Consider the following 27,971-nt stretch of genomic DNA (forward strand, 5'->3'; position numbering starts at 1 on the left):
TAATGAGAGGAGAAAGGACAGGTTGGCAAACGGGAAGATTGCAGATATGGCATCAAAGCTTGGTGGGAGGGTCAAGGGCAGAGAGTGATCCAGCCTCCTCCCCCAGATGGAATGCTCTTAAAGAACTGCTGGTTGCTGAGAGAACAAAACTCGGCAACTATACTGACCTCAAAAAGTTCTACCATGACCTTGAGGACCTGGAGGAATGGATCAGCGAGATGCTGCCCATAGCCTGCGATGAATCCTACAAAGATCCCACCAACATTCAGGCAAGTTCAAAATAGGAATTTTGGAAAACTCTGACAAACCCAGATTGTGGGGTGAAGGGTCAGCTCCCTACACAGAACGCTTCCTCACTGTTGAGACCACTGCCCTGCCCTCGGGAGCTTCCAAGTCTAATGTGAAGGGGCGGGTCTTTCAGAAGGCACCATTAGTTATAACAGAACATTGACTCTTTCTTAGAAACAGAGTTTATCTAACTTGCTTCCTTAGATTACAGGGTAATTTGGCTTCTGCTTTCCCTTCAGAGAAAATACCTGAAGCACCAGACCTTTGAAAATGAGGTCCAAGGCCGAGCCGAGGAGGTGAAGGAAGTCCTCGATTTGGGGAACTCTCTGATTGAGCGGGATGCATGTGAGGGCAATGAAGAAACCATGAAGGTAGGGATTCTGCTCAGGGTGGTTTGGGCTAAATGCACCTTCGGAGAAGCCTCTTCCTCCTTCAGCGTTTCCACGGGTGGGGATGCGGAGTGTGTTCTGTGGTTAACAGTCTTCCCTCTGACCGTCCACAAAGAAGGTGGGAAACCGCGATGCTCAGACCTTATCATTTACGTCAAACTCAGTATCTAGGATTCTGAGAAAGCTTTAGACCTAAATCCTAAGTGTCGTCTTGCTTGTTGGACATGTTCTATCCCTGCTGCCAAGACTTTGGGCATTTAGCATCTGTAAGCAGCCAGGGCCCTTTCCTCAAACTTTCTTCCAACACCTCCTGTTGTTTTCCCAGATTAAGCATAACTGGTTTAAAAAGTACAGCATTCAAGTGCTGGTGGATTTTGGCTAGTTATGAACTCCCAGCCCCCTACAGTGTCTTTTCAAGTTGTCATAGGACTCAGGATCCTAAAGACCATAGTGATCCCCGAGTTTCTTTGGGTTAGACTCAACTGGAAGAGCTGGAAGGACACTGGAACCACTTGCTTGAGAAAACAATTGACAAAGGACAGAAGCTCAATGAGGCAAGTCGCCAACAGAGGTTCAACACAGGCATCCAGGACTTCAAGTTCTGGCTCTCAGAGGTAATCATACCCAGAATGGTGGGGACATGGGAATTTAATAAATACTTGCCCGTTAAATGGCTTTATGCATGAACAATTTTCTTAACTTTATTGGGAAATGTTGGGGGACATGGTTGCTAATGTTCTCCTTAAAAACAGTTTTCATCTGGCATCTTCACTGCATATTCCTTTATTCCCAGGCAGAGACACTGCTGGCCATGAAAGATCAGGCCAGGGACTTGGCTTCAGCAGGAAACTTGCTCAAGAAACATCAGCTTTTGGAAACAGAAATGCTGGCCCGAGAGGTAAGCAGTGTTAGAATCTCATTGCTCTGGGCAGAATGGAAATGCTTCTGACCCTCTTCTCTCATCTTAGGAGGCCATTTGAGAACACTGTCTTGCCAAACCGGCTGTGTTCTCAGCCAGTGGTCATTATAACCAGGTCAAATCCATAGGCTGCTGAGCTGCTGCAATGGTCACTGCTTAGCAATTATCATGAAGCTGCAGATTCAAAGGAAGAGGATCCTAAAGCTATCTTGTCTACCTTTTAATGATGGATGCGCATAAATTCACTATCTACCAAAGCTCATATTTGATCTGGCCTTTGAAAGAAAATGGAAGTTTATTTTACATAATTATAGAGAGCAAAACTATCAGAGGGGGATGTCATGTGCAGTGAAGTTGAATTATGTATACACTCTGGAAATTCTGTGGAGAATTTCAGTTGCATTCCAATATCAAGCAGAAATGCATCTTGGGAGCAATGATAAACACATTGGCAGGTATTAATTTCATCCTGGAGAATTTTATATTACCAGTTTTATTTGGTGGCAGAGATATGCACAGAAAGGACAAGAAGTCAAAGTCTTTCTAAGTTCAGAGCTTTAGGACTTGATGACATTCCCCCCGACATCACTAGAAGGGCAGCGTGAGTGTGAAAACAGACAGAAGGGGCTGGGTGTGTCCTGGACGTGGCCAGCCTCGGGATGGTAGGATAGAGAAGCTTTTGTTGAAAGCTTCTACCAGCTAATCTGCATCAAATTCAGTACAATGAGGAAGACAGTCCTGGTTGGAGACACACACTTATTCACACTCATTTTCCAGTTGGGGACGGGAGGGAATACCAGAAGGCGAACGGACAGGTTGAGCATCACAGTCACATCCCTCATACTGCCCTCTGATCTGGCCCTTATCGGAGCCGAGTTAAAAGAGCATATCTATCAAATTGACTATCTTCAAAAATAACCTATTAAACCCAGTCTTTGAATCTGCACTAGTGGTTAAAGTCCAAAGTCTACTTTCTTTTTTAAGATTTTATTTATTTATTCATGAGAGACACAGAAAGAGAGAGAGGCAGAGACACAGGCAGAGGGAGAAGCAGGCTCCAAGCAGGGGGCCCGACGTGGGACTCGATCCTGGGTCTCCAGGATCACGCCCTGGGCTGAAGGCAGGCGCTAAACCACTGAGCCACCCGGGCTTCCCCCAGGGTCTACCTCATACCTGTACCATTCTGTTCACTGAATACACCTGGGCTTTTTAGGATGCACTCAACGACCTGAATGAGTTGGCCACTGACCTGCTCTCCAGCGGGACTTTCAATGTTGACCAGATTGTGGAGGAAAGGGATAATGTCAACGAGCGTTTCCTGAACGTCCAGAACTTGGCAGCGGCACACCACGAGAAACTGAAGGAGGCCTATGACTTGTTCCAGTTCTTCCAGGACTTAGATGATGAGGAGTCGTGGATAGAGTATGTACCGCCAACGCAGGCTGCTTAAGTAACCGAAGAGCAGAGACCATCTGCCAAACGTGTTCCTTCCTATTTGGTACTGAAGTGAAATATCTAATTGCTTCTTACAGCTGGTATTACTTCTTAACCATGTTTGCCTTAGCCTCAAGTTAACATTGGTTTTATTTTTTTTCTCAGATTACTTCATTGTATGCAGGCACAAGGAGACAGGCTTGGAGAAGTGGGGAACAATTCACATACACTCGGGGAACAAAATTAAGCCACGTGCACTTGTTCTAGATGGTTCATAGAATGTGTAATATCTGAATGAGACAGCTGGGCCTTCACAACTGACTCAACTGATGAGATCTTTGTCATTTTTTTTTTTTATTTAGATTCTAGTTAGTTGACATACAGCGTAATATTGGTTTCAGGATAATACCGAGTGCTCGTCACAACAGGTGCCCTCTTTAACCCTCATCACCCACCTAGCCCATCCCACATCCACCTCCCTCCATAAACCCTCAGTTTGTTCTCTTATGGTTTGCTTCCTGCTTTTTCTATCTTTCTTTTCCTCTTCCATTATGATGACCTGTTTTGTTTCTTAAATTCTACACATGAATGAAATCATATGGTATTTGCCTTTTTCTATCTGACATGTTTTGCTTTGCTTAATACCCTCTAGTTGCATCCACGTTATGCCTTGTGTATCCTGTGTATAGTAGGTATCACCGAACTGGACACAAGACAATATTACCCAGTACCTGCCATGGTTTCATTACTAATTCTACTTTTGTTGTAAAAGTACTATTGGGAAAATCTTAGTAAATCAAATTCCCATTTAACCTGCCTCATCACATTCCTCTTCTACAAATCTGATGATTCTTGCTGGTAACCAATGAATTAGGGGGAAGCCTGATACATACATAGGGCAGCATGTAAGACACTGTAGGAACTTCTAGAAACAATGAGATAATATATTCCTGTCTGTAGTCTTTTACTGTCCTTTGTGGTGCTGTTCAAATATTTTACACTTGGAACTAATCCAACTGCCATGATACCTACAGTATCAGCTATCTATACCCATTCTACCCAAATTCGTTATTGATATTAATAGGCAAAAGTAATAAAGGCCATGAAGGTCATATATGTACATAGGGTCATTCATTTGTGAGCATACAGTTTTTACTTTTTTTTTTTGAAAGAGAAACATTAGTGTGTCGTTTTGAGCAAAGAAGAAAAGATGAACAGATAGACAGGCAAGGGAACGAACGGGAAGGCTGGGACAGCCATGGTATAGTGGGAACCCATATGTTATTTTCATTTATATTGTCAGAAGATTTGCAGAAAGCCTTGGGTACTAATTATCTTTGTGGTTACTGACACCCAAGTGTTCCAGAATTTACCACCTCCCCACCCCCAGCCACACACCCACTCTTAGAACACTCTTGCTTTAGGATAGTCTCACGTGTCTAAACTATGTTTTCCATTTCCTTCCTTGGTCCCAGGGAAAAATTGTTAAAAGTGAGCTCCCAGGACTACGGGAGGGACCTTCAGGGGGTTCAGAACTTGCTGAAGAAGCACAAGCGCCTCGACGGGGAGCTGGTGGCCCACGAACCCACCATCCAGGTAGGAGGAGTTGTATTTTAACAACATTCCCTGTACTATGGGAAGTGGGGTGATGGTACACAACGTGGAGGTGGCACGCAGGGTCCCGGGAGCTAGGCACAGAGCTCACAGGCATTCTTCCCTCCTCTCACGTTGTCCATGAGTAGAAGGACTCTGCACAGGGATCTGTGCTTTTCCTTGTAAAGGGCACTTTCAACACCCCAGTCACTGTGGCTGCTGACTAGGACGTGGGCTGGGATATCTGGAAGAGCTGTTCTTGAGCTGAGCCACAGGGGAAGAAGACCTCTCTGGGTCTGGCTCAGCAGCAGTGTCACCATGAATAATCCATGATCGTGGAGTGCAGCCTAGTGCAAGCACTGAAGTTGCACGAGGCGACCTTTAGCGTGGTGGGCCTCATTGCAGGCATCTTCATTCTCCCATGATTTTCAAGACACCCCCAAGTACCATGAAGTTTATAAATGACATGGAGTGTGGGAAGGGCTGGATACCTGGCCAGGGAGCTATGAGTCAATGAGGAGAGTTTGTGGGGCAATGTGCCATGGGGGTGTGTGTTCTTCAGAATGTGCTGGATGCGGCACAGAGGCTGCAAGACAAGGCTGCTGTGGGGCAAGAGGAGATCCAGGAGCGGCTGGCTCAATTTTTCCAACACTGGGAGAAGCTCAAAGAGTTGGCTACCACGCGGTGAGTTGGCAATAAGAGGTCCCGCTGTCTTCCTGGGTTGCTGGTGTTGGGCTTAGCATTGGCTGCTCCCCTCCACTCCCCATCTCTCTTTATCATCAAAGTCCCTGCTCAGATGGCAATCTTCCATGCAGCTTGCCCTACTTACCCCAGGAGGACACGGGGAGGTTGTCTCCTCTGCGGCCTGAACACACGTCTGCTCCCATGCTTACTTGGAATTGTCATTTATCATTGTTGGCCTCATATGCCAATCCTTCACACCAGGGCCTGCCCCTTGGGTCTCTTTTACTGTGTATGACCCCCCCCCCCCGCCCCAGGCTTAGTGCTGTGTGCAGCTCCTAGGAGTAAAAGAACAAAGAGGTATATTTTCTTCCTGATACCATACAGCCAATGAGAACCCTATAGCCATATATCCAAACAGAATAATTTCTGCCTGTGATAGGTATGTCTTCCTGGGGAAAACAAGGAAACTTCTAGCATCACGTGGTGCCTTCATTGGATAAGAGGAGTGGTGGTGCTTAGAGTAGAAAGAGATACTACTTCACTGATGCTCTTCTCCAGCTCTGATGTTTGGGCCCCCATGTTTGGACAAGGCTCCCCTCCCTCAGCAAAGATTCCCAGAGAGCAGATGATGCCACAAAACTGACTGTCCGGGGCCAGGGCCTCCACTGGTTCACAGGACCCCAGATTCGATAGTTCTGTGGCCCAGTGCAGCGGTGGCTGTGCTGCTCTCTGTGCTCCCCTGAGTACTGGTTTCTTCTCGTCCTCCCTGGGCTCACCACCCTGTTACAGAGGGCGTCAGCTAGAGGAATCCTTAGAGTACCTGGAATTCATGCAGAATGCCGAAGAGGAGGAGGCTTGGATCAGTGAAAAGGAAGCTATGGTCGCCGGAGGGGCTTCTGGAGACACACTGGCCACTACTCAGGTGAGCGACAAGTCGAATGACTAATATCTTCCCTTTGATTTGAATCTTTTCTTAAGTAGTCGACGTTTTCCTCTACGAAAAGAATCTTTCCCCTGGTGGGAGAAAAAGATGATGCAAATATGGATACTTCTGTCAGTTTTAAATATGAAAAATCAAGACCCAAAGATACAATCCTGGAATATATCAGGTGTGAAGGCAGGACTCAAGCTCAATCCCATGATTTGGGATCTGTCTGGGATTTTTGTCATCATAGTGACAGACCTTCCCTCACAGGGTGAGGTTTCCTAAAAATTCCCTCAGATACTAACGTTACACTGACTTGGAAAGATTCTTATGCCTGGGCATTGGTTGCAGTTTCTAGAAAATATAATTTTATTTTTTTTATTTTTTATTTTTAGAAAACATAATTTTAGAAGGGCTACCTGGCAGGTAGACTACTTTCACAATTTAGAGACATATTTGTAAATATGGTATAGAATTTCCCAAAAAAGAAATGAATCTGTGTGGCCTTGAGTTAATATGGAGTTCTAGAGCTTTTGAGTGATCTTAAGAAAATAATGTTCTTGGGACCTTGAGATCTGTACCTAATAGCCTTAAAACTTAGGGATTTACCAAGAATTCTCTGTGGAGTTTAATTTGCTCTTATGTGATGACATAAGGAAAGCCTCACACTGGCAAGAGAAAGCTTAAAACCTGCATAGCATAAAATTCGCACCGCCAACCCCTTTCCTTTGAAAAGTCATTTGGGACATGTGCACACATGCCACACATTTAAGTAGTTTAAGTTTTCATATCAAACACTCCCAAAGGCTTCTCTTTTATAAATGAAATCTTTTGTCTTGAGAATTGTGGATACACATGCGGTTGTAAGAATATAGAATTCTTAGGGAGGATTATAGAATATAGAATAGATCTATAATCTATAGATTATAGAATATAGAATTCTATAGAATATAGAATTATAGGGAGGCCCCAGGTACCATCTACCCAGGTTCGTTCAGAGGTGACACCTGCCAGGACACTGGCCCCTATGCGGTCAGGATGCAGGACATCACTGTCACCCTCTTCCCTCCTGTCTCCACCCCCTTCCTTATTCCCGGGTAACCACCAATCCTTTGTCAATAATTTTTGACATTTCAAGCATATTGTAAAAATGAACTCATAGAGTATGTCACTTTTGGGGATCAGCTTCTCATTCAGCGTAGTTGTCCGGCGATTCATTCAGGTTGTGTGCAACAATAGTCCACTCATGCTGGGTAGTATTTCATGGTATGGATGTACCCATTTAATCACTTGGATGTTGAAGGCTATCTGGATTTGTCTCCCCATTCTAGCTGTTATGAGTAAAGTTGCATTCAGTATTCATGCAGAAGCTTCCATGTAAACCTGAGTCTTCATTTCTCAGAAATAAATGTCCAGGAGTCCAATTGCTGGGACATAGGATAACTGCATATTTTGTTTTCTAAAATAAATTAATAAATACATAAAAATGTAAAAGCACAAAGCTGTTTCTAGAGTGGTTGTACCATTCTACACACTCACCAGCTGGGTATGAGTGATCCCAACTTTCTCCCCTTCCTTGCCAGGATCTAGTGCCGTCATCGTCTTTATTTTAGGCCATCTGAGACGAGTGCAGGATATCTCATTGTGGTTTCAATCTGTATTTCCCTGATGGCTAATTTTTTATGTGATTTTTTGCTGCTTATCTCTTTTCTCCATTGAAATGTCTCTTTGCCTCTTTTGCCCATTTTCTGATTGGAATGTTTGTTTGCTTTAACTGTTGACCTTCTGTGCTTTGCGTCAAATTTTAAAACTTTTTGCCTAGCCCTAGATCATGAAGATCTTCTCTTATGTCTTCTTCCAAAAGTTTAGAGAGTTACATTTTAATTTTAAGTCCACAATCTGTTTAGAGCTCACTGTTGTCTTAGATGAGAGCCAGGGCATGGCTCATCTTTTTACAGGTGTGAATGTGCCACTTTCATACCTGCCCACACTACTACATCTGATGTGTGATTTTTGTAGACAACATACAGTTGGTCAGATTTTTAAGCCCATTCTGCTAATCTTGATCTTTCAATAGGTGTAGTTAAGCCATCACATTCAAAGGGTCATCTTAATGAGTTTTTGCACTAACATAAAAATTCTAGGAAAAGATTTAATGAGTTTTATTGTTAATACTCCTCACTATTACCTTAAGATATTTATCCACATAGCCCTTCTATGTCATCTTTCATGAAGAAAAAATTGACCTTCTGAGTTTTTGGTTTCCTGGGCCCATAAAGATTGGCTAATATAAGAAAAGAGAGTTGTTTACCTATTGTTGAATTTCAATTTCCTTCCCATGATCTCATCGTCTCCCTTCGTTTAACATGTAAGAAGAAGAGAAGATGTTTCTGATCAACTTCTTGCAGTTATGAGATGCATTATAAATATATTTAAACCATGTTTTAATCTTTTGGCCTTATCAACTTTTTTTTTCCTTATCAACTTTTAACACAACATTAAGGAGGCTAGTTAAGAATGTATTTTAAAGAGAAACATCTGGATTTTACTTAGAGGAAACTTGTGTTTGATGTGTGGTACCTGAGCTTCTGAGGTGTCCAAAGAGAAGCATAGAAAAGAGATTGGAAACAGAAGGTGACAGTGTTGAAAAGACTTTATTTCATGCATTATGAGTATGTGAAAAGATGGCTGAGTCAGTCTATTTTATATAGTGGATCATGTTCCAGTCTCCATGTACAGTTTCTGCATCAGGATAAAATATAACAGGGCACCTGAGTGGCTCAGTGGTTGAGCTTCTGCCTTTGGCTCAGGTCATGGGATCGACTTCCTGCATGGAGCCTGCTTCTCCCTCTGCCTGTGTCTTTGCCTCTCTCTGTGTGTCTCTCATGAATAAATAAACAAAATCTTTAAAAAATGATGAAATATGACACAGTCATACCAGATCATGTAGCTCACCTTGTATTTAAAGAAACAACCATCTTATTTTAATGCCCAAGAAACCATGTATGGAAACCAAGTATCAGAAATTCTTTTATTTTCAAAATGTGGTGGTTAAAAGTCTGGTAGTCACACAAAACCTCTTTCTTCCTTTGGCCTGGTTAGTATGTGATGTAGAAGGAAAAGTGGATGGGGTGCCTTTGTGACAAGGTGAGGCAAAGGCAGCAGAGAAAGCCCAGGCTTTCTTGAGGATGGGGGGTGACAGGCAGAGCTGGCTGGCTGGATAACACTCAGGAGAATACAGAGAAGGAGGAGACACAAAACTCCCGGACTTCGTCCTGACTCCATTCTCCATCCTTCCAGCAGCAGGTAGACACAGAGAAAGTTGAGAGTGAGATTCAAGACAGCTCAATGTTCTCTTCAGCTGCCTTTGGGTCAGTTCTTTTGGTTTGTTTGTTTGTTTTGTTCTTAATATTTTATTTATTTGAGAGAAAGCAAGAGAGAGAGAAAGAACATGAGCAGGAGGGCAGGGACAGAGGGAGAAGCAGACTCCCTGCTGAGCAGGGAACAGGACTCCAGAACTCTGGGAGGCAGACACTTAACCGACTGAGCCACCCAGGTGCCCCTAACTCAATTCTCAGTGTAAGATAATACTTATTATCTTTCCATTGGGCATAATGTTTGATGGAATTATATAAATTTCGAAATAGAGGAATCCTTATATATTACCTTGACCAAACACTCTCATTCCGAAGTCCAAAAACGCCTAAGTTCACAGAGCTGTACTCCTTTGCCTCCTTCTTTTCTGGTAAGATTGCCCTTTTTGGCGAGTAAAGAGCCTTGGGAGAAGCATTGAGTGGCATTATGCAGGAGGTGGACACGCCTCTACTCCAGCAGCGTAGCTGAATCATCTCTGTGGGTAGTAGTGTCAATGGGAGTCAGAATGCGGATGGGATAGATTGTCCAGGCTTGGATGTGTTGATTCTCACTGACTCATTCATACAGAGCTTGCTAAAGAAGCATGAAGCGTTGGAAAATGACTTTGCTGTCCATGAGACCCGAGTGCAAGGTATATGTGCTCAAGGAGAAGACATCTTGAATGAGGTGAGCAACTCGGGGATTCCAGGCCAAGCTCATTTTCCAAAAGGGATTGGTCCAAATACAGAATCATGAGCAGTGCTAAATCACGCTGAATTTTAATAATTTCTGCCTAAGCTGCCTTGCTTTTGCTCTGAGCAAGTAATTACCTATTCAGTCGCTGCTTTTTGTAAATTATTTTTTTCAAGTTCTTGTAGGGATACCTCTCAGATGTCCTTCAATCCTTTCTTGACCCTCCTACTCATTGTATGCAGGACATGGCATTTATAAAGGTCTTATGACATGCTTTGGTTGTAGAGTGTTGAAAAAATGTGAAGAAGTTTCTTCATATGCCTGTAGGGAGAGGACCAGATTGAAACTTCTTTGTGACTTGAGAATCATTTTTTTATTTAAATGCTTGTTTTTACAAACCCTCACTGGTCTAAGTGCTATACCAAGAACCTTGGACAGAGGGGACTCCAACTAAAAAGGCCACAATAATGTGGACAAACACAAGTAGATCTCCCAAATGCTAGAGTGGAAATAACCATCCTGGGCATGGAGGAAAAATATGGTAAGTGCACTAGACCCAGAGGACAGTAGCTATGTATTTGGAATGAGAGACATGGCACCTTTTTATCATGCTAAAGAATTCCAGCTTCTAGCCCTAGACATCCACCCACGTATCTGTCCTTCCTCTCCCCTCCACCTTGATGTCGCAGGAGAAAAGTCAGCAGAAGGAGAAGATTTCTGCCAAGATAGAGTCTCTGAAAGAAAAGATCCCTTCTCTGTCCAGGGCAATAGGTGCTTGGAAGTTGCAACTGGAAGATGATTACGCCTTTCAGCAGTTTAACTGGAAGGCTGACGTGGTGGAGGCCTGGATAGGTATGACGTGTGAGGAACAGGGTCCTTGGATGTCAGAAATGCTGGTAAATTCCATGGATAGAAAGGCTCTGGGCTTTTCTCACTTCCCATGGGAAGAGAGATACTCCGTCCTCACCCACTCCTACCTTTTCTGGACACAATTACACTCTCATGTGCACACCTGCCCCAGAAAGCTTGCTGATGGGTGACTGAGGACCAGAATTCCAGAAAACACATTTTTGAGGAATTGGTGATTTCATGAGCCATGCAAAACATTCTAAAATACAGTGTGTTTGATCACTCACAATTTATGTCTAATCTGCACTTTCCCTTTGGTTTTCAAAACACGCAGCGGTTCCCTTGGCCCTAGCTCTGTTCCCGTCACTGCTATGCTGCAAAGTCCAGAGAAACCATCCATCCATCCCCGCTGCTCCCATATCCCAATCAATGATCCATTCCCAGAGTCAGGACACTCTCGTAGGACTTAGAGTAAATATTTCTTTTCTCCTCAGCAAGGCCAACTCAAGAGCAACTACCTTCCCCTCTAATCAATCCCCTTTGCTCTCTAGCTGAGAAGGAAGCAAGCCTGAAGACCAACGGCAATAGTACAGACCTCGCCGCCTCCCTCACCCTCCTGGCAAAGCAGGTGAGAATAGGGCAGCTCCTGGCCCACATTCATGGAAGCTGAACACTAGGATTATCCCATTCCCCGATTCTGTGGTTATTATCTGTAGGCTCTGATGTATCACTTTCATTTTTTAAAAATTTTTCTTTATTATATCTTTATATTATATTCCATTAATATCTTTTTATATCTTTATCATTTTTTTTTACTCTCTCTGGGGTTAACTTATCTTTTTAAAACATTTCTTGAGGTGGTTCTTTAGATCGCCAAATATTTGGCCATTCTGCTTTTCTAGCATCTTCATGTAAGGATATAAATTTCCCTCTAAGCAGAGCTTTACCTGCACCTCATAATTTCATATGTGACTTCTGCTATTATCACTCAGTTAAAATGTTTCTGTTATTTCTAATTTCTGGTTTAACCCACTGGTTATTCCATAGTGTATTTTGCTAAATTTCTAAATGTTTGGGAATTTTCTTATTATCTTTTTTGGCATTTATAGCTAGTTTAATTCCACTTTGTTTTAAAAACACATTCTATATTATTCTAGAAGCTTGATTTACATCCACCAAATGGGCCGTTTTGGTAAATAGTCTATGTACAGTTGAAAAGGATGTGTATTTTACAGTGGTTTATATTACCTGCCAGATATTGGTTGTTAATCATGTTATTTAAATACTTTGTTATTTTTATATATTTTGAAGCTAGGTTTAAAGTTGTGTTGACATTTACAATTATAAATTACCTTGATGAATTGATACTTTTAATCATGAAATTTTTTTTCTAATAATAATCCTTGGTTTAAAGTTTTCTTTTTCATGTACTAGAGAACTAGGCTTTTTGTTTTGTTTTGTGTTTGAAGTGTATATCTATTTCCATCCTTTGGTTGTTGTTTTTTTTCTTTTTTTACATTTATGTCTTTATATTTTATTTCTTTGTTGCTGATTTGATACACTTATATGCTGCAAAATGATTACCATTGTAGCACTAGCTGACACCTCCATTCCATCACGTAATCACTACTTCTTTTTTGTGGTGAGAACATTTCAAATCTATTCTCTTAACAAGTTTCAAGTATATAATACTTACTGTTCTATTAGCTGTATATTAGATTCTCAGAACTAGCCATTCTTTTAGTCGGAAGTTTCTATCCTTTGACCAATATCTCATTTCCCCCACCCTCCAGCCCTTGGCAACCACCCGTCTCCTCTGTTTCTCTAAGTTTGGCTCTTCTAGATTCCACTTGCGAGTGATATCAAATAGCATTTGTCTTTCTCTGTCTGACTTACTTCATTTAATGTAGGCTCTCAAATTTCATGCAAATTGTCACAAATGGCAGGATTTCCTCCCATCTCATGGTTGAATAATGTTCCATTTTACACACACACATACACACGCACATCACATTTTTGTCATCTGGCCATTTGTTGATAGACACTCAGGTTGTTTCCATGTCTAGGCTAATGTGAATGATGTTGCAGTGAACATGGACGTGTGGAGTGTCTTTATATTTTAGATGTGTCTCCTAAAATCTCACAGAGTTGAGTGTTGTGTAGTTATCAAATTTGATCATTTTACTGGAATAGTGAGTCCATTTACATTTAAAGTAGCGTAACTCATGAATTTTGATTGAGTTATAATTTAACACTTCCATCCCTCATCCAACCCCTACTGTTTGGCCAGGGACTGAAATAATTCAAGGCATAATTTTTTTTTTGACTTGCCTTTTTCAATTAGCTCTTACTACTGGGGCCTTTTATGGGTCCAACTGAATCCCTTTCACTGAGGCTAGTCCTCTTTGTGTCCTCAACTCAGCACTGTAAGACTATTGAGGAGGCTGCTTAGCATATTTGACTCCTCATTACTGTTTTTCTGCTTGGCTTCTGGGACTCCTGTCCTTTATAGTTTAGGGAGCTGTAGATGCCATGAAGGAAAACAGGCAGAAGGTTGAACCAGCTTTTCTGCGGTGCTTATTCCATAGCTGCTCAAGTCCTGGCTGCCTGGTTCCCCAGAAACTGTCTCTTTAGTTTCATGAGATCATCAAGAGCTCTGAGCAGCTGCCTTTCCCTCAGTTGCTTGGTCTGTGTGGTCCACACGTCCTAGGGAAGTAATATCCAGAAAATATTACTCTGAATTTACTACTACTTCATCTCTCTAGAGTTTTGATTCCTTGAGGTATAGTTTCCCGAGTTGCATTCTGATCTCTTTCAAACAGCTGATGTTTTGTACCTTTATCCAGCAATTAAAGTTGTTCTCATAGGAAGAACTGGTTAAATACAAGCCACCCTGTTAAAGCTGGAAGTGTAGTACCCAGAATTTTGTGATTTTGATATCGACACCACACACACGCAAATGACTGTGCAACTGGCCCCTGTAAGAGGTCTGTTGTCAACGTGTGTACTTTCAAGATCTCTAGTAGTGTACTGCTTCTAATCAGAACACAAAATCTAACAGGGTATGTACAGGAGTCTTAGGATGTGAGCTGTAGGAAGCATTTAGTTTTGACTCAAAAAAAGGAGATCATATCGTTCTCCAATATTCCCTTAGTATTAATTTTATACCTAACCTATGCTCTGATTCCAAAACATGCATCTACCAGAACTTAGCCATAATTCCAACCACAAATGTTCACTTAAATCTCTAAGTTATGTTTCCTTTTGCTTGGTCCTCACTCTGATTCTTTCCTAGACCTTACCTTGTTCATAATAAAAATCTGGTGGAACCCAGGTGTGAATGGCCCCTGGGAATCTACCTTGTTTCTCTGTTCACAGCCTCTCTTTGGGTCTTTCCCAGGACACACTGGATGCCAGTCTGCAGAGCTTCCAGCAAGACAGACTGTCAAAGATAACTGACCTAAAGACCAACTGGTGGCTGCTCAGCACAGCCAGACCAAAGCCATTGAGGAGCGCCATGATGCTCTGCTGAGGCGCTGGGAACAGCTGCTGGAGGCCTCTGCAGCCCACAGACAGAACTTGCTAGAGAAGCAGCTGCCCCTACAGAAGGTAAAAAAATAAAATAAAAAATACAATTTCGAAAAAGTCATGATCAGGCTTCAATTATCTGTATATTAGTCATGGAATCCAGAAATAGTACTGGAACTACTGTTTGGATCGTCTGTAGACATTTGAGTGAGTGCATGAAAAAGATCAGGAAGGGATTCTTATTGAACAAGAAGTAATCAGGGTGTTTTTAGACTGATAAGAAGGGTTTTTTTTTAGCGAATTTGTCAGTTACCCAGCTGACTTGAGATGAAAGTCAGACACATCATAGAAGGACAAAAATGGTCCCCCTAGCATATGGAAAAACTAAGCTGGCAGGCAGGAGGCAAGGCTTTCCTTACACTTTTCTCTAACCCAAATAAAAGGAGCACTTGACAAATAGAATTTGAATTCTCATCTTGTGTTCACCTTTCCTAGCTGGGAGACCTTGTACCTGTCACTTCACATCTCTGAACCTTGATTCCTCCATTAATGAAATAGGATCGCATTACCACTGGCTTCTGCGTTATGACGACTAAGAGAGATAATGGATCTGAAAATGCAATGCAAACCACTAAGCTCTATATAGGCTTAAGTGATGAAAATGTTCTTTTTAGTCGTGGCTGCTAAAGGTATTGGATGTTGATCATAAAAAAATATCACTAATAGAAGGAAGTCAGGATGCTCAGTGAAATTACTGAGCATTCCTAGACTGTAAGAAATGTGGCACCGGGCAGCAAGTAAAGGTAGGCAGTTAGGGGAACTAGGAAACAAACACACAGATAAAAATTAGTCAGTCTGGACCCTTAGCTAATTACTCTACTGAAGGGCTTGGTACTTACACAAATAAGTCTTAAGTGAAAAATTAAATCGATTTATGGGCAACTTTACACACATATATATATGCATTCAATATAGAAAGACACCTGGCATTCTGATTCCATTTGTCCTAATTTTCAAACTAACAAGAGTTTGTTATTTGATTTATTTTTATTTTTATTTATTATTTTTTTATTGGAGTTCAATTTGCCAACATATAGCATAACACCCAGTGCTCATCCCATCAAGTGCCCCCCCTCAGTGCCCATCACCCAGTCACCCCCACCCCCTGCCCGAGGTTTGTTATTTGAGTTCCTGATTGTAAAATCTGTGTAAGATACTCAGATGATCCAACAACGTAAAGTACTTTACAGGCTTTTGTGTCTTTCCCGTGTAGGGGCCAGTTCAGCTTTCTCTGTATTAGTCTATTTTAGCAGAGATTGCTGACGTGAGTACAAGGTAAGATGTAATGGTGTAATACCTTTGTAATCCCTCTTCCATGGGGGCCAGTTTTCTCCTCTTTAACCTCCAAATTTGGGGATGAAAACTCATTTTCACATTTGTCTCAGATAAATCTCTTGAGAAACACAAGCTGCCGACCCTAAATCTATGATACATTTTAAATCTACAACTACTCTTGCTCACTTACTCTTTGGAACAATCTGTACCATTTCTCTTGTTCAGAAATCCAGACAATTCAGTCATTTGGAGCATCTGGATAACTCCAGATGGTAACGTAGGGCTAAGGGTACAGATTAGAGGTCGGGAACTAGGTTGAGGCCTGAACATGTCTTAGGAGGAAGGCAGGAAAAGAGCTCAGAGACAAAGAGACACCGGAGGGGCCTGGTCTGCAGGAGAGCAGAGGAGGGAAAGAAGCAGCAAACAGAGAATGAGAGAGACAGGGCCTAACCCGTCAATGATCCGTGTAGTCAGTGATTCATGCCTTCATTCATTGAATGCCTGCTGTTGCATGTTTGCCACATGCAAAAAATCAGGGCAGAGACTTCGAGATAAGAAATTGTGCAGGCTTATCACCGAAAACAGCCCTTGCTTCTCTTGGATTCTTGGTCCTAAAACAACTCTGGGAGTCCTTCAGCCTCCTTATTTGTAGATAACGGAGGACTTGACTCATTTCACACCGGGGCCAGGGCCCGGGCTGGCGCCTCACATGCACCTGCCTGCCCACTGAGTGCATGTGCTCGGCGGTTTCAGTTCTGCTGTCTGGGAGAGCTGACCCTGAAAGTATTTGAGTATGGTTTTTGGGTGGTTTTAGGGGTTTTCTTTTTGTTATTATTGTTGTTTTATCCTGTTTTCTCTTTTGTGGAGGGGCTTTATCGGGAAAGATGGAGGTGACTTTTTTCTCTGCAGGCTGAGGAGCTGTTCATGGAATTTGCACACAAGGCTTCCGTTTTCAACCACTGGTGTGAGAACGCCGAGGAGGACCTCTCGGAGCCTGTGCACTGTGTCTCCCTGAACGAGGTCCGGCAGCTGCAGAAGGACCACGAGGCCTTCCTGGCCTCCTTGGCTGAGGCACAGTCTGACTTCAACTATTTGCTGGAGCTAGACCAGCAGATTAAGGCCTTAAATGTGCCCTCCAGCCCTTACACCTGGTTAACAATGGAGGTGCTAGAGAAGTTCTGGAAGCACCTATCTGAGGTCATCAAGGTAAAGGCACATGGCAGAGACTTTCTTTCACTCTGGTGAGCGTGACTGCCTAATTTATTATAGAAGTTGGGGGAGGGGGGGACTTTTGAGAAAGAAACGACACAATTAATAACGACACCAGGACGGCAGTCGTGAACAGGAACCGTCTAAGAAAATTTTGAAAATACGTTCACAGCGGGTGTAGCCCTACACCCCAGGGTTCAGACACTCTCCTGCCTCTGGGTGTGAGCAGTGAACTGGGGAAGCAAACACAGGCTCCAGGAGGTGTTTCCAAACATGGGATGTGAAATTTCATGAGGTTCATATGTATGTTCACAGCCTATAGATTGCCCCCCACCCCAGGCACTCCTTATTTTATACATAACTCCAAAGTGCCTTTTTTTATATGCTTGTGTATTATTTTCATCTGTCTATAAAGATATTCATCATAGAAACTATGGAAAACATTAAAAAACAAAGAAAAGTTTTACCAAAATATCGCCAATTTAAATGGCAACTCTTGTTACTACTTTTCTCTTTATGGCCACTTTTATGTTCACTTAAATGAAGTTTTCACCCAGAAAAAAAAAAAATGAGAAGAGGTATGATTTGCCTTTAGTATTAGTGTATTTGCCACTGGGCTTGGTCTTAGAGACACCTGCAAGTACTCATGGGGCGTGAGAGAGCTTCCTTCCCCTTTGGAGGCCAGGAGGAAACACGAGCACGGAGCACATGCTTCCGGAAGACACTTAGATTGAGGGGAGGGCAGGTGTGCAGCTGAGCCTAGGAACCAGCTATTTTACTGCAAAGACAGGTCTTCGATGTTCACGCCACTGTCTGTGATGTGGGGCTTTAGGAGCGGGAGCAGGAGCTACAAAAGGAGGAGGAGAGACAAGTCAAGAACTTTGAGATGTGCCAGGAGTTTGAGCAGAATGCCAGCGCCTTCCTTCAGTGGATCTTGGAGACCAGGTGCGCAGCGCTGCCTCTAAAGCCATGATCCCTGCGTCGCCACAGGGATGAAATCCATATCTGAGGGGAGCGGGAGGGGGTCCTGCAGCAGTTATGCTGTTCCAAAATCACCAAATCCTGTCTGTCCATTTCATTGGGAATTGATGTTTTTCTAAATCAGTCCTTGCAAAATCAAGAAACAAGAATGCGATGCCACTGCCCACTGTGTACACTTCTATAATCTCTCCTAGACACTCTCATTTTTTTCCTTTTGACTGTACTTAAAGTCTAAAATGATACAGTCCCTTATGTCTACACTCTACAGAGTGCTTCCACACCCACTACCTCCCTTAACCCCCAGAGCGACCTTGAAAAGTGAACAGAGCGGGTCTGATTAGCTCTGCCTCCGAGTGCGGAAGGAAGTTCAGTGGGCAAACGGACTTGCTCAAGGTCACATAGGATTTCATTGGCATGACCAAAGGCAGAGCCTGCCGAGAGCACCTGCTATGAAGCTCTGGTGCTGCCTGACATACAACTGTGGTGAGAATCACTGAGATACTACGTGCTGGTTGCTCTTACCAAAGGCGGAATGTCTTATACGTGAAAATAGCATTTGTCGCATCTTCTGGGGCAAATGACCTGGAAAAGAAGAAATGTCGAGAGTTGTAATACATTAGAACAACTGTCAAAGCTGGTAGGCCCCATCCAGTAGGTGGGTCAGGAATGCGGAGTTTTGAGAGTGAAAGCGGTGGTTTAGACCATCTGTGATACATATACTGTTTCTACAAACTCAAAAAGGAGAAACCAGGTGATGAGCAAGAGGAAATCCTGTGTCACAGCTAAAAGTCATCCGGCAGAAAGCAGAGGAAGCACAGTTCATCCTCTGTGCCCCGGGTTTTGTCCCCCATCCCCTGGCAGCATGCCCAGCACCGAGTACATCACGTGACTCCTGAGCTCCTCATCCTAAGACAGAGCTTCTCAGGGAGGGAGGGATGCTGGGAGCAGGGGCAAAACTCGTTCCTGTTAGATTTAGAATATTTCATAAATCTGAGGAAAGAAGATCAGTGAAGGAATTTGTGTTAACTTGTGCTTTCTCTCTCTCTCTCTCTTTTTTTTTTTTTTTTTTCTCTTTTCTGATTCCTGTTCCGGACTCCCGTGTCCAGGGCTTATTTTCTGGACGGGTCAGTATTTTACGTTATCGTGTTTGTTTTGTTATATTGTTCTCGAAGACGAATAATAAGGAAGGTTTAGCACTGAGGCATCTTTCATCATCATCTCCCTCACCATCAGGTTGAGATGGTGCCCAAATGGATGGTGCAGAGTGGAAAGAGGAGCGCAGGCCGTATCAGCCTGCCTTCAGCCCACTAGAGGGAGTCATGTCCTCATTAGATGGCGGGTATGTTTGAGAGGAAGAACCCAGAGGAAGGTGTAGAAGCCTTCTCCCAGACACAGAAGGACCAGGGCAGACCTTCCTTCTCTTCTCATCTGCCTAGCAACCTGCCAATTGGCAGAAGGGTTCAGTCTCGTGAAAATCCGGTGTGAAAATTCATTTCAGAGAGGCCGTGTAATAGACGTACAAGTAGAGAAATGTAGAATGTCAGAATTGGTGAGTCTGGGTGGAATACTGACCTCTGATGCTATGAAAAACATTTCCCTCTCGTTCTTAACTAGGTCTTTGCTCAAAGAAACAGGAACTCTGGAATCCCAGTTGGAAGCAAATAAAGTAAGTGATGTTTGCTTGGCTGAGGATGGTGCCAGAATCACGAAGAGTGTGAGGAAGACCGCGTAAAGGCAACCCTAAGAGTACTTTTAGGCAAACTCCTTGGCCTTGAGGTCAAGAACGTAAGAGTCTAGTCCCAACCCTGCCAGCAATTTGCATTCTAGCCATTGGCCGCCGCTTCACCAGCACGGACATTAGTTTAGCTCAGTCACATTAATTTCCGTGTCTCTGCAATGGAATTCATTAATTCCCTGCATCGCAGAGTCGCTGCAAGACACTAAGAAAGAAAACAGACGCAGAAGCTATCATCATTTGACATGATAATATAATTAAATCCAGATGGTCTCTCAAGAGCTGAGCGTAGCAATGGGCTGGAACAGTGTTTTTTAACCTTATTTTCTATTGTCCCACCTCGAGAACATTTAATTAATTAAATCCAACTCCTCCCTAATGAAAGAACTTCAGTAATAAAGAGTAAGATGCTGTCAGGTAGGACCGATCTCTGGAGGGCCACACGCTATTGTACCATGTAAGGTGTTTAGTATTTCCACCCATCCCCCTCCTCGGAACCCATTCACTCCTCCCCTACTCGGGACAAATACTTCCCTGTTGAGAAAGCATGACCTGCATGGAGGCGATGGGCAGAGGATGTGCCTGGACAACAGGTGCATCCTGGGGAAGTCGGCCTGAGTGGCTGCAGGGGAGTTGGCAGCAGTTCAGCCACAATCCCCAGAGCAGATAACCTATGCCACAGATCCCTGGGAGCGGGCCACGCAGGCATGCTGGGAATGCTCCTCCCCTCTTCCGCAGCATATAACTACTAGCTCTTGGGGCACCTGGGGGCTCAGTGGCTGAGCATCTGCCTTCGGCTCAGAGTATGACCCCGGGGTCCTGGGATTGAGTCCCACATTGGGCTCCCCTCAGGGAGTCTGCTTCTCCCTCTGCCTGTGTCTCTGTCCCTGTCTCTGTGTCTCTCATGAACAAATAAATAAGATCATGTATATCTATATCTATCTATAGGTATATATATATATATATATATATATATATATATATATATATTAAGCTCTTAGGTTTATATATTACAGATGACCAGAATGGCAGGGGTCACATCACCTAAACTTCCCACCATCACATAAACGACGAATACAGAAGCGGATTTCCTGAGCAGTTCCTTTTACCCAGAGGACAGGACGAGTCCCGAGAATAATTTAAAAGGAGCAATTAGGAGAGACCCAACCTCCTCAGCTCCTAATCTCCTCTACCATCCCTTGGTTTGGAGCCGGTACCCTGCGTGACTGCTTCTTTCCTTCTTGTCTCTTCTAGCGGAAGCAGAAGGAGATCCAGGGCATGAAGCGCCAGCTGACCAAAATTGAGGATCTGGGAGACAGTTTGGAAGAGGCTCTGGTCCTGGACATCAAGTACAGCACTATTGGGCTGGCCCAGCAGTGGGACCAACTCCACCAGCTGGGGATGCGGATGCAGCACAACCTGGAACAGCAGATCCAAGCCAAGTACTGTGGACCCATGACCAGGGCTGGGCAGGGTGTGGGTGGTATCGGGTGTCAGAACTTAGCCCCAGGGGCTAGAGTTTGGGGTATTAGATGAAAGAGCTGCTTCAGAGATATCATCATCTCCAGAATCAAAACTCTCTTTCTCTCTCATGTCCCACAGAATATTTCTTTTTATATGGGAGTCTATTTTGAAACAGGAGATCGTGCTGCCATCCCCCTGAAGCTACTCATCACCCAGTAACTAAGAGTCCCTTCACCATCTTATGTGATCTCTCTGGGGAGCAATCCCTTTTGTAAAAGACCCTCTCATATGTCTAGACTGCAAGAAATATTCAAGGTGTAGAGCCAGAAGAGCAGAACTTGCTTGTTTGTTTGGGTTTTTTTCTAAATAAATTAATTAAATCAAAATAGCTTTAGGTCTAGGTAATAATGGCAGCATCATTGTCTAGATCAGGGATTGGCAAACTTTTCCTATAAAAAGAGTGATCATTAATGTGTCAGGTGTGCTGAGTCATGTGGTCTCTGTTGTAACTATTCACTCCACTCTCGTAGAGAGAACAGGCTGTTGACAGCCCACAAATTCATGAATGTGTCTATGTTTCAATAAAATTCTATTTACGGACAATGGAACTTGAATTTCATGCAATTTTTATGTTTAATGAAGCACTTCCTCTTTTGAGGTAGCTCATTAAACTGTACAAAAGCAATGGCAGACGACATTTGGCCCATGGGCTATCGTTTGCCAACCCCTGAACTGGATGACCTGAGTAGTGTAATAACCACTAACATCCCTCTACATTCCAAATTCTGTGTCTTCTGCTATTTTTCTGTTTGATTTCATGAGCTAATTCATGTTTTTCTTTTCAGAGACACCATAGGTGTGAGTGAAGAGGCTCTGAAGGAGTTTAGCACAACCTATAAGTGAGTTTAACCTCATAGTTGATCAGCTCCTTGTTTTCCAACCCATTTGGAATGAATCTCCAAATAACTGATTTTTCCCCCTCACTGTTGGTGTGGTAGGATCTTGAATGAAGATCTAGATGTGTTAATTAACTTCAAGTCATGACTTTTACTATGTCTGTGAGATGCCTGGACTTCAGAAAATACATGCTCTCATTTTATTGGCAATATATTGGCAAAATGCTCAACATTTTATTGCCTTTGCTCCATTCACTGGGTTAAAAATCCTTCAGAAACACAGGCAAACTCCTAACTCAGTTTTCTGATGACCTGTGGACATGTTTAAGTCTCAGCTGATCCAAAAAGAACTGTTCTTCTCTGTTCTAACCTAGTTCTCTATTGAACTTGACAAAATATTTTTGTTCTTCAGACATTTTGATGAGAATCTGACAGGCCGCTTGAGCCACAAAGACTTCCGGTCCTGCCTGAGGGGGCTGAATTATTACTTGCCTATGGTGGAGGAGGATGAACCTGAGCCCAAGTTTGAGAAGTTCCTGGATGCTGTTGATCCAGGGAGGTAGGAAGAGGACCAAACATGAGACCACAGTAGGGAATGGGGTCTAGAGAAATGAACAGAGATTGAAATGATCCATGAAACAGGTAACTAACTCATCTTGAGAACAGGAAGATAGACCAGCAGACATGAATTGGGCCCTCATGGGATTAGCTCAGAAGCTCATGGCACTGTTCCAACTCTGGCACAGGCTCTAGTAATCTGCCCAATTCCTGATTTCTGTTTGATTTTTGAATCTCTGCTCATTCTGAAAATGGACCTCGATAGAAGAATCCTGCCATGTGTATAAGGTCCTAAGGTCCTGGATGATTTGGAGGCCGACCAGTGGGGGTGGGGTTGTTTGCTTGACGGGTGGAGTACAGTCTTGGAGGGATCCCTTCACTGTTGGGGACTGATTCTTTCTAATGCCAAGGATGAGAAGACCAGAAATAGAGGTCTTCAACTCAATTTGAAAAGTTTGAAGTGCCTGGGAAGGGGTGCTGATCAAGACTCCCAGACTGTGTGGAGAGTCCAGCCGGAGGGCTCACTTGGGTGTGGAGGCTGGGGCTTGGGAGGCAGCGTTTACTTAGCTGCAAGGGTGAGAAGCGTTGGGGCCAAAATAGAGGTCACAGCCCACAATCTCAAGGAGGGGAGCCCATTTCTCCCACAGGAAGGGCTATGTTTCACTGGAGGACTACACCTCGTTCCTGATCGACAAGGAGTCAGAGAACATCAAGTCCAGCGATGAAATAGAGAATGCTTTCCAAGCCCTGGCAGAGGGCAAGGCCTATATTACCAAAGAGGACATGAAGCAGGTCAGATTCCGGTCTGCTCCCATGGCAATCCAAGCGTGCTTCTCTCGGGCCTGGCAGTCTACCATTAACAACTACCCTCCTCCACCCAGTTTTTCTGTTGTTTTTGGCTCAGACATTGTCCTGCACAAGTTACCACTTGCTTTGCTCACCACTTCAGTTTATGTTGTCCCAGCATGAAAATTACAGTCATTCTCTAATGATTATAAGGGTCAATTCCAAACCTGAAACTCAGTTTTTAAGGCTATCTCTTTAATAACCCAAATTTAGGAAATGGGATAAAGTGTGTAGTCAAAATGAGATGAGACTCCTAAGGTAAGGGCTCAGTTGAAAAGATGAGCTTGTCTTATTCATTAGACATTACAGATTCCTGAGAAGGTCCATGATAGGAACAGGGCTGGCTGCTGTTTCTCTGTCTCTCTGCCTCCTGGGGCCTGGGTATGGGGCCTATTGCCAGCCCCAAGGAGCCAGCTATTTTTAATCCCTATATCTTCATCTCTTTCCTTTTTGTTTCAGGCCCTAACCCCAGAACAAGTACAGTTCTGTGCCTCCCATATGCAGCAGTACGAGGACCCACGAGGCCGAAGCCACCTCGCTGGCTACGACTATGTGGGTTTCACCAATTCGTTCTTTGGCAACTGATAAGCAGTTTTTCCCGAATCATAGAAACTCTTGGTGTGGTGGGAAGTACTGGTACTGAGGGAGGAAGAAAACAGGCAAGTATGGGGAGGGGGAGATAGGTGTGTATGTGTGTGTGTTTAAAGCATTTGGAAACGTCTCAGGTTTGGGGGATAATAAGGCATTCACCGAGCTAGGGGAGAGGAAGCATCACAGGCTTATTTTGTATGCAACCCCCTACTCAGGGACCAAAGTCTCAATTTTTTATTTGTAAGTTTCTCCGCATCTATATTACTTTGTTTTGTTTTGATTTTGAAATAAAATATTTCCTTTTTTAAAAAAGTTCATTTGTTTGAGTATTTCTTTTTAATAGGGCAACGTGAAATCAAATGTTACTATATTTCTGAGAACCGTACTGTCCTCTAAACACAGGCAGCTAATTACACTGCAAACAAGAACCATGGCAGGAAGGATAAAGTCCAAGACGAGTTACAAAGAGTTTCTCTTGAGTTTTGGAATGCAGACAAATCCTTATATTTGAAAATGAAGGTATTTGACATTCTGGAGAACCCCAATATTTTAGTTCATCTGTAGAAGAAGAAGAAGAAGACCTGTGTTCTTCTCAATCTGTCCCTTCTCCATCCTTCTCCATCAGAAAGGATGTCATTACTCTCAGAATGCCAAGGTTCTGGCGGGGCAGGGCTTCCTTTTGTCTTCCATGTCTCCATATTTTTTCTTACATTTTAATGTGATAAAAAGAATATTTGTTTTGATTGACTTCTGCCTCCTTTTAGACTAAGAGTCAGAATCATTTTAAAAAAGAAGAATTAAGAATAAACAAGGAGAGGGGGTGTTGTCTCCAAAGAGTGTTCAGGCCAATGCTGACGATCTGTCTGGACTTGGAAAAAGTCCATTGTATCATTTCCGGCAAGAATCCTGCAGTCACTATCTCTACCTTGTGTGACAACAGTTGGTATCCTGTGAGGTCGCCGCCACCAGCCCATGGATAGGACCACTTACCTGGTCTCAGCCCCATCCTTCCCACAAAGGGAAGGACAAATGCTGTCCCAGGAGCCACTTAAATGAATTTTGGTTAAAACTACATCAAAGGGGCAACAAATAGGGCAGCTGCAAGCGTTGCTGTCTAGAACCTTCGAACAATCCTCAATAGCTATGTTGTGTGCACTGCTCTGGAGATTCTATATTAATCTTCACCTAAAGAGCCCTTTAAAACAGGTGCCACTCTCGTTTCATTCTACGGCTGAGAAATGGAGGCACAGAAAGGCAAGAAGCTCACTCTAGGTCACATGCCTAAAATGTGGCAAGACTTTGACCTCAAGAAATCAAACTCCAGAGTCTCCAATCTTAATAGGCTGTCAGAGGGCCAGGAGTTGAGCATATGTGGTCATGTTCACATTAGAGGGGCCTCTGCTGTGTGTGTGTGTGTGTGTGTGTGTGTGTGTGTGTGTGCACATGTGCCCCTGAAAGGATGGTTTGGTCCTTGCAAACACATGGTCACATCCCAGCAAAGGAGGGAATTTGAATCACCTAGAAAGATTTTGTAAACTCTTTCTGCCTGTCCCCACCCCAGATCACCTGTGGCTTGGTCTGTAGGGTTGGCTCCCAGGAACACCTGTTCTGAAACCCACCCCTACTGTGTGATTTTTTACATCCTTCCAAACATAAGATTGTTATTACATTTGGAAGTCAGAAGGACCTTTGAGAATTGCTTAGCAATTCTTGGAACGTCGTTACCCACCAGTGTGCATTTAAGGAATGTCATGCTAGATGGACTGAATGGATTTTGGAAATGAATCTGCTCAGACAGCCTCAGTGCAAAGGGGAGATTACTCCCAGCCTGAATGGTGAAAAGGATCCTTTCTCTGAGACCCAGCCCCTTGCGGCCATCTGACCAACTTTCCTACCTCTCTCCAACCTGTTCTTTTCTCTGGGATCTGGCTTCCTTCCTCTCAAATTTAGTTTCCATGAAGCTCTAACTAGAGGCTGTGCTTCTTCCCTGAGAGCATGGAAAAATATGGATTCTCTGTAAGTTACTCTATAAGTTCTCTCTCTTAAATCATGCCCTGCTGCTCACTCGTTGCTGAATTATGTGAATCCTGCATTTTCAAAAATCTCTTCTGTTTGTAATTTTCTTCAGCTTCCAGTCCCACTACGTATGTTCTGGGCTCCAGATATTTCTTTTTTAGGGTGATGGCGATGGATTCCTTACTGATCCCATTGCGTCTGTTTTCTCTCTGCTGAGATCTGTCCTCCTCTCTGCTGCTGGATCAACCCTCCAAAACCAGGTCCCTGATACCACTCTGCTCTCTGCTCAGAGATTTACTCTCCCACTGCCAAAGGGATCAAGTCTGAACCAAGGTATTGAAGCTGCTGTCTGCAAAGAAGTCTTCCCCCAACCTCACTTGGTGTCTTTTGGGACACATTTTCAGTACCTCTGGACAACTCACCACACTCTGAAACAGGCCTAGGTTGCCTTGCCATTGAGGCTTCAGTTACTCTGTTCCCTCTTTCAGAATATACTTTCTCCCCATTTACTGCATTCAAAACTTACCCATCTGTTAGGAACAAATTCAAGTACCTTAGACACAAAGCCTCGGAGTCTCCACTGAGATTAACCTCTCTCTAAACTAAAAGCCAATATCACTTTGCTTAGCATGTTATCAATAAAATCAGCTGACATGTATTGGAAGATCATTATGATCCAGGTATTGTGCTAAATTCTTCGCACCTATGGTCCTGTTTAGTAAGCAGTGCAAAACTACAGGGATAACCACTTTACAGATGAGGAGATAGAGGCTGAGACAGGCTGCTAACTCACCCAGCATCACACTGTAAGTTACAGGGCCTATATTCAAACTCCTACCTGACAGCTGTGTAAATTCATTACACTTTTACTTGTCTCTAAGGACGTCTGTCCCGTGCATGACATATTGCAGGTGGAAAGTGCAATACACAGGAGAGCGTGTCTGCCACGGATTCCACGGGACGCTATCCATGCTAGACAGTGAGCCAAGTGAGGAGGTCCTCAACACCCAAGATCATGAGGCCGTCATAGAGCAGTGACAATAATCAAGGAAAATGGGAAACATGTGTCTTCCCTGAGATACAATCCATAAACTGGGAGATCCAATTACAAGGAAGAGCACAAAGTGACGATGAGTCAGAGATAGAAAGGACAACAATATTAAAAAATTGTTTTAAAAGATGAAAGACACCCATGAGGGAGACAAAACAACCTGCCTTTTCATTTAACGGAGCATTCAAACTCATCCGTCAAATGGATTCTCACCTAGTTTCAGACCTTAGAAGAGCGTTATAGGTAGGATAGTCTAATTGCAGGAATTTTAGACATCTCTATGGTATCCCTGTAAGGCTCCAGCCAGCCCTACTTTGAACTTGAACATGCCAAACTGCTTCCGTCTTGTTCAGCAGAGCTGAAAAATACTTACCGTATTGGGGCTTCTGTGGTGGTGGCATCTCTGAGGCTGAAAGTGGAAATTCAGATTCTTGAGCCCAGGGTGAGTTAAGCATGGTGGACAGAGGGGAAGCCCCGCTCCGTATTCCAAAGTGCAGGCAGCAGGACGGGGCTCTCCCACGGGGTTAGGGGTGGGACAGCTTTGATCTGAGACCCTGAGTATCAGGCCTGCTGACCTGGGTTCCTGGTCTCAGTCCACCCTACACAAAAGAGCCTGTCCCTCTGGGGGAGCCT

At 43.6% G+C, this 27,971-nt stretch overlaps 1 protein-coding gene across 1 annotated transcript in view; it reads left to right on the top strand.

The window, feature by feature from the left end:
* The window catches only part of SPTA1 (spectrin alpha, erythrocytic 1), a 67,252-nt gene extending 42,872 nt beyond the window's left edge, over positions 1 to 24,380 (top strand). Inside the window, 22 exon segments of the mRNA XM_035711151.2 lie at positions 107 to 269; positions 528 to 659; positions 1,154 to 1,291; positions 1,471 to 1,575; positions 2,810 to 3,018; positions 4,506 to 4,626; positions 5,186 to 5,307; positions 6,097 to 6,229; positions 10,175 to 10,273; positions 10,969 to 11,131; positions 11,680 to 11,756; positions 14,529 to 14,586; positions 14,589 to 14,737; positions 16,901 to 17,197; positions 18,033 to 18,145; positions 19,288 to 19,305; positions 19,796 to 19,847; positions 21,171 to 21,358; positions 22,226 to 22,279; positions 22,689 to 22,835; positions 23,482 to 23,626; positions 24,140 to 24,380. Of these exon segments, the coding sequence (XP_035567044.2) occupies positions 107 to 269; positions 528 to 659; positions 1,154 to 1,291; positions 1,471 to 1,575; positions 2,810 to 3,018; positions 4,506 to 4,626; positions 5,186 to 5,307; positions 6,097 to 6,229; positions 10,175 to 10,273; positions 10,969 to 11,131; positions 11,680 to 11,756; positions 14,529 to 14,586; positions 14,589 to 14,737; positions 16,901 to 17,197; positions 18,033 to 18,145; positions 19,288 to 19,305; positions 19,796 to 19,847; positions 21,171 to 21,358; positions 22,226 to 22,279; positions 22,689 to 22,835; positions 23,482 to 23,626; positions 24,140 to 24,265 (2,809 nt within the window). The 3' untranslated portion in view covers positions 24,266 to 24,380.
* The last annotated feature ends 3,591 nt before the right edge of the window (positions 24,381 to 27,971 follow it).

This window comes from Canis lupus, chromosome 38 (assembly GCF_003254725.2).
Source record: "Canis lupus dingo isolate Sandy chromosome 38, ASM325472v2, whole genome shotgun sequence".
Taxonomy (NCBI): Eukaryota; Metazoa; Chordata; class Mammalia; order Carnivora; family Canidae; genus Canis; species Canis lupus.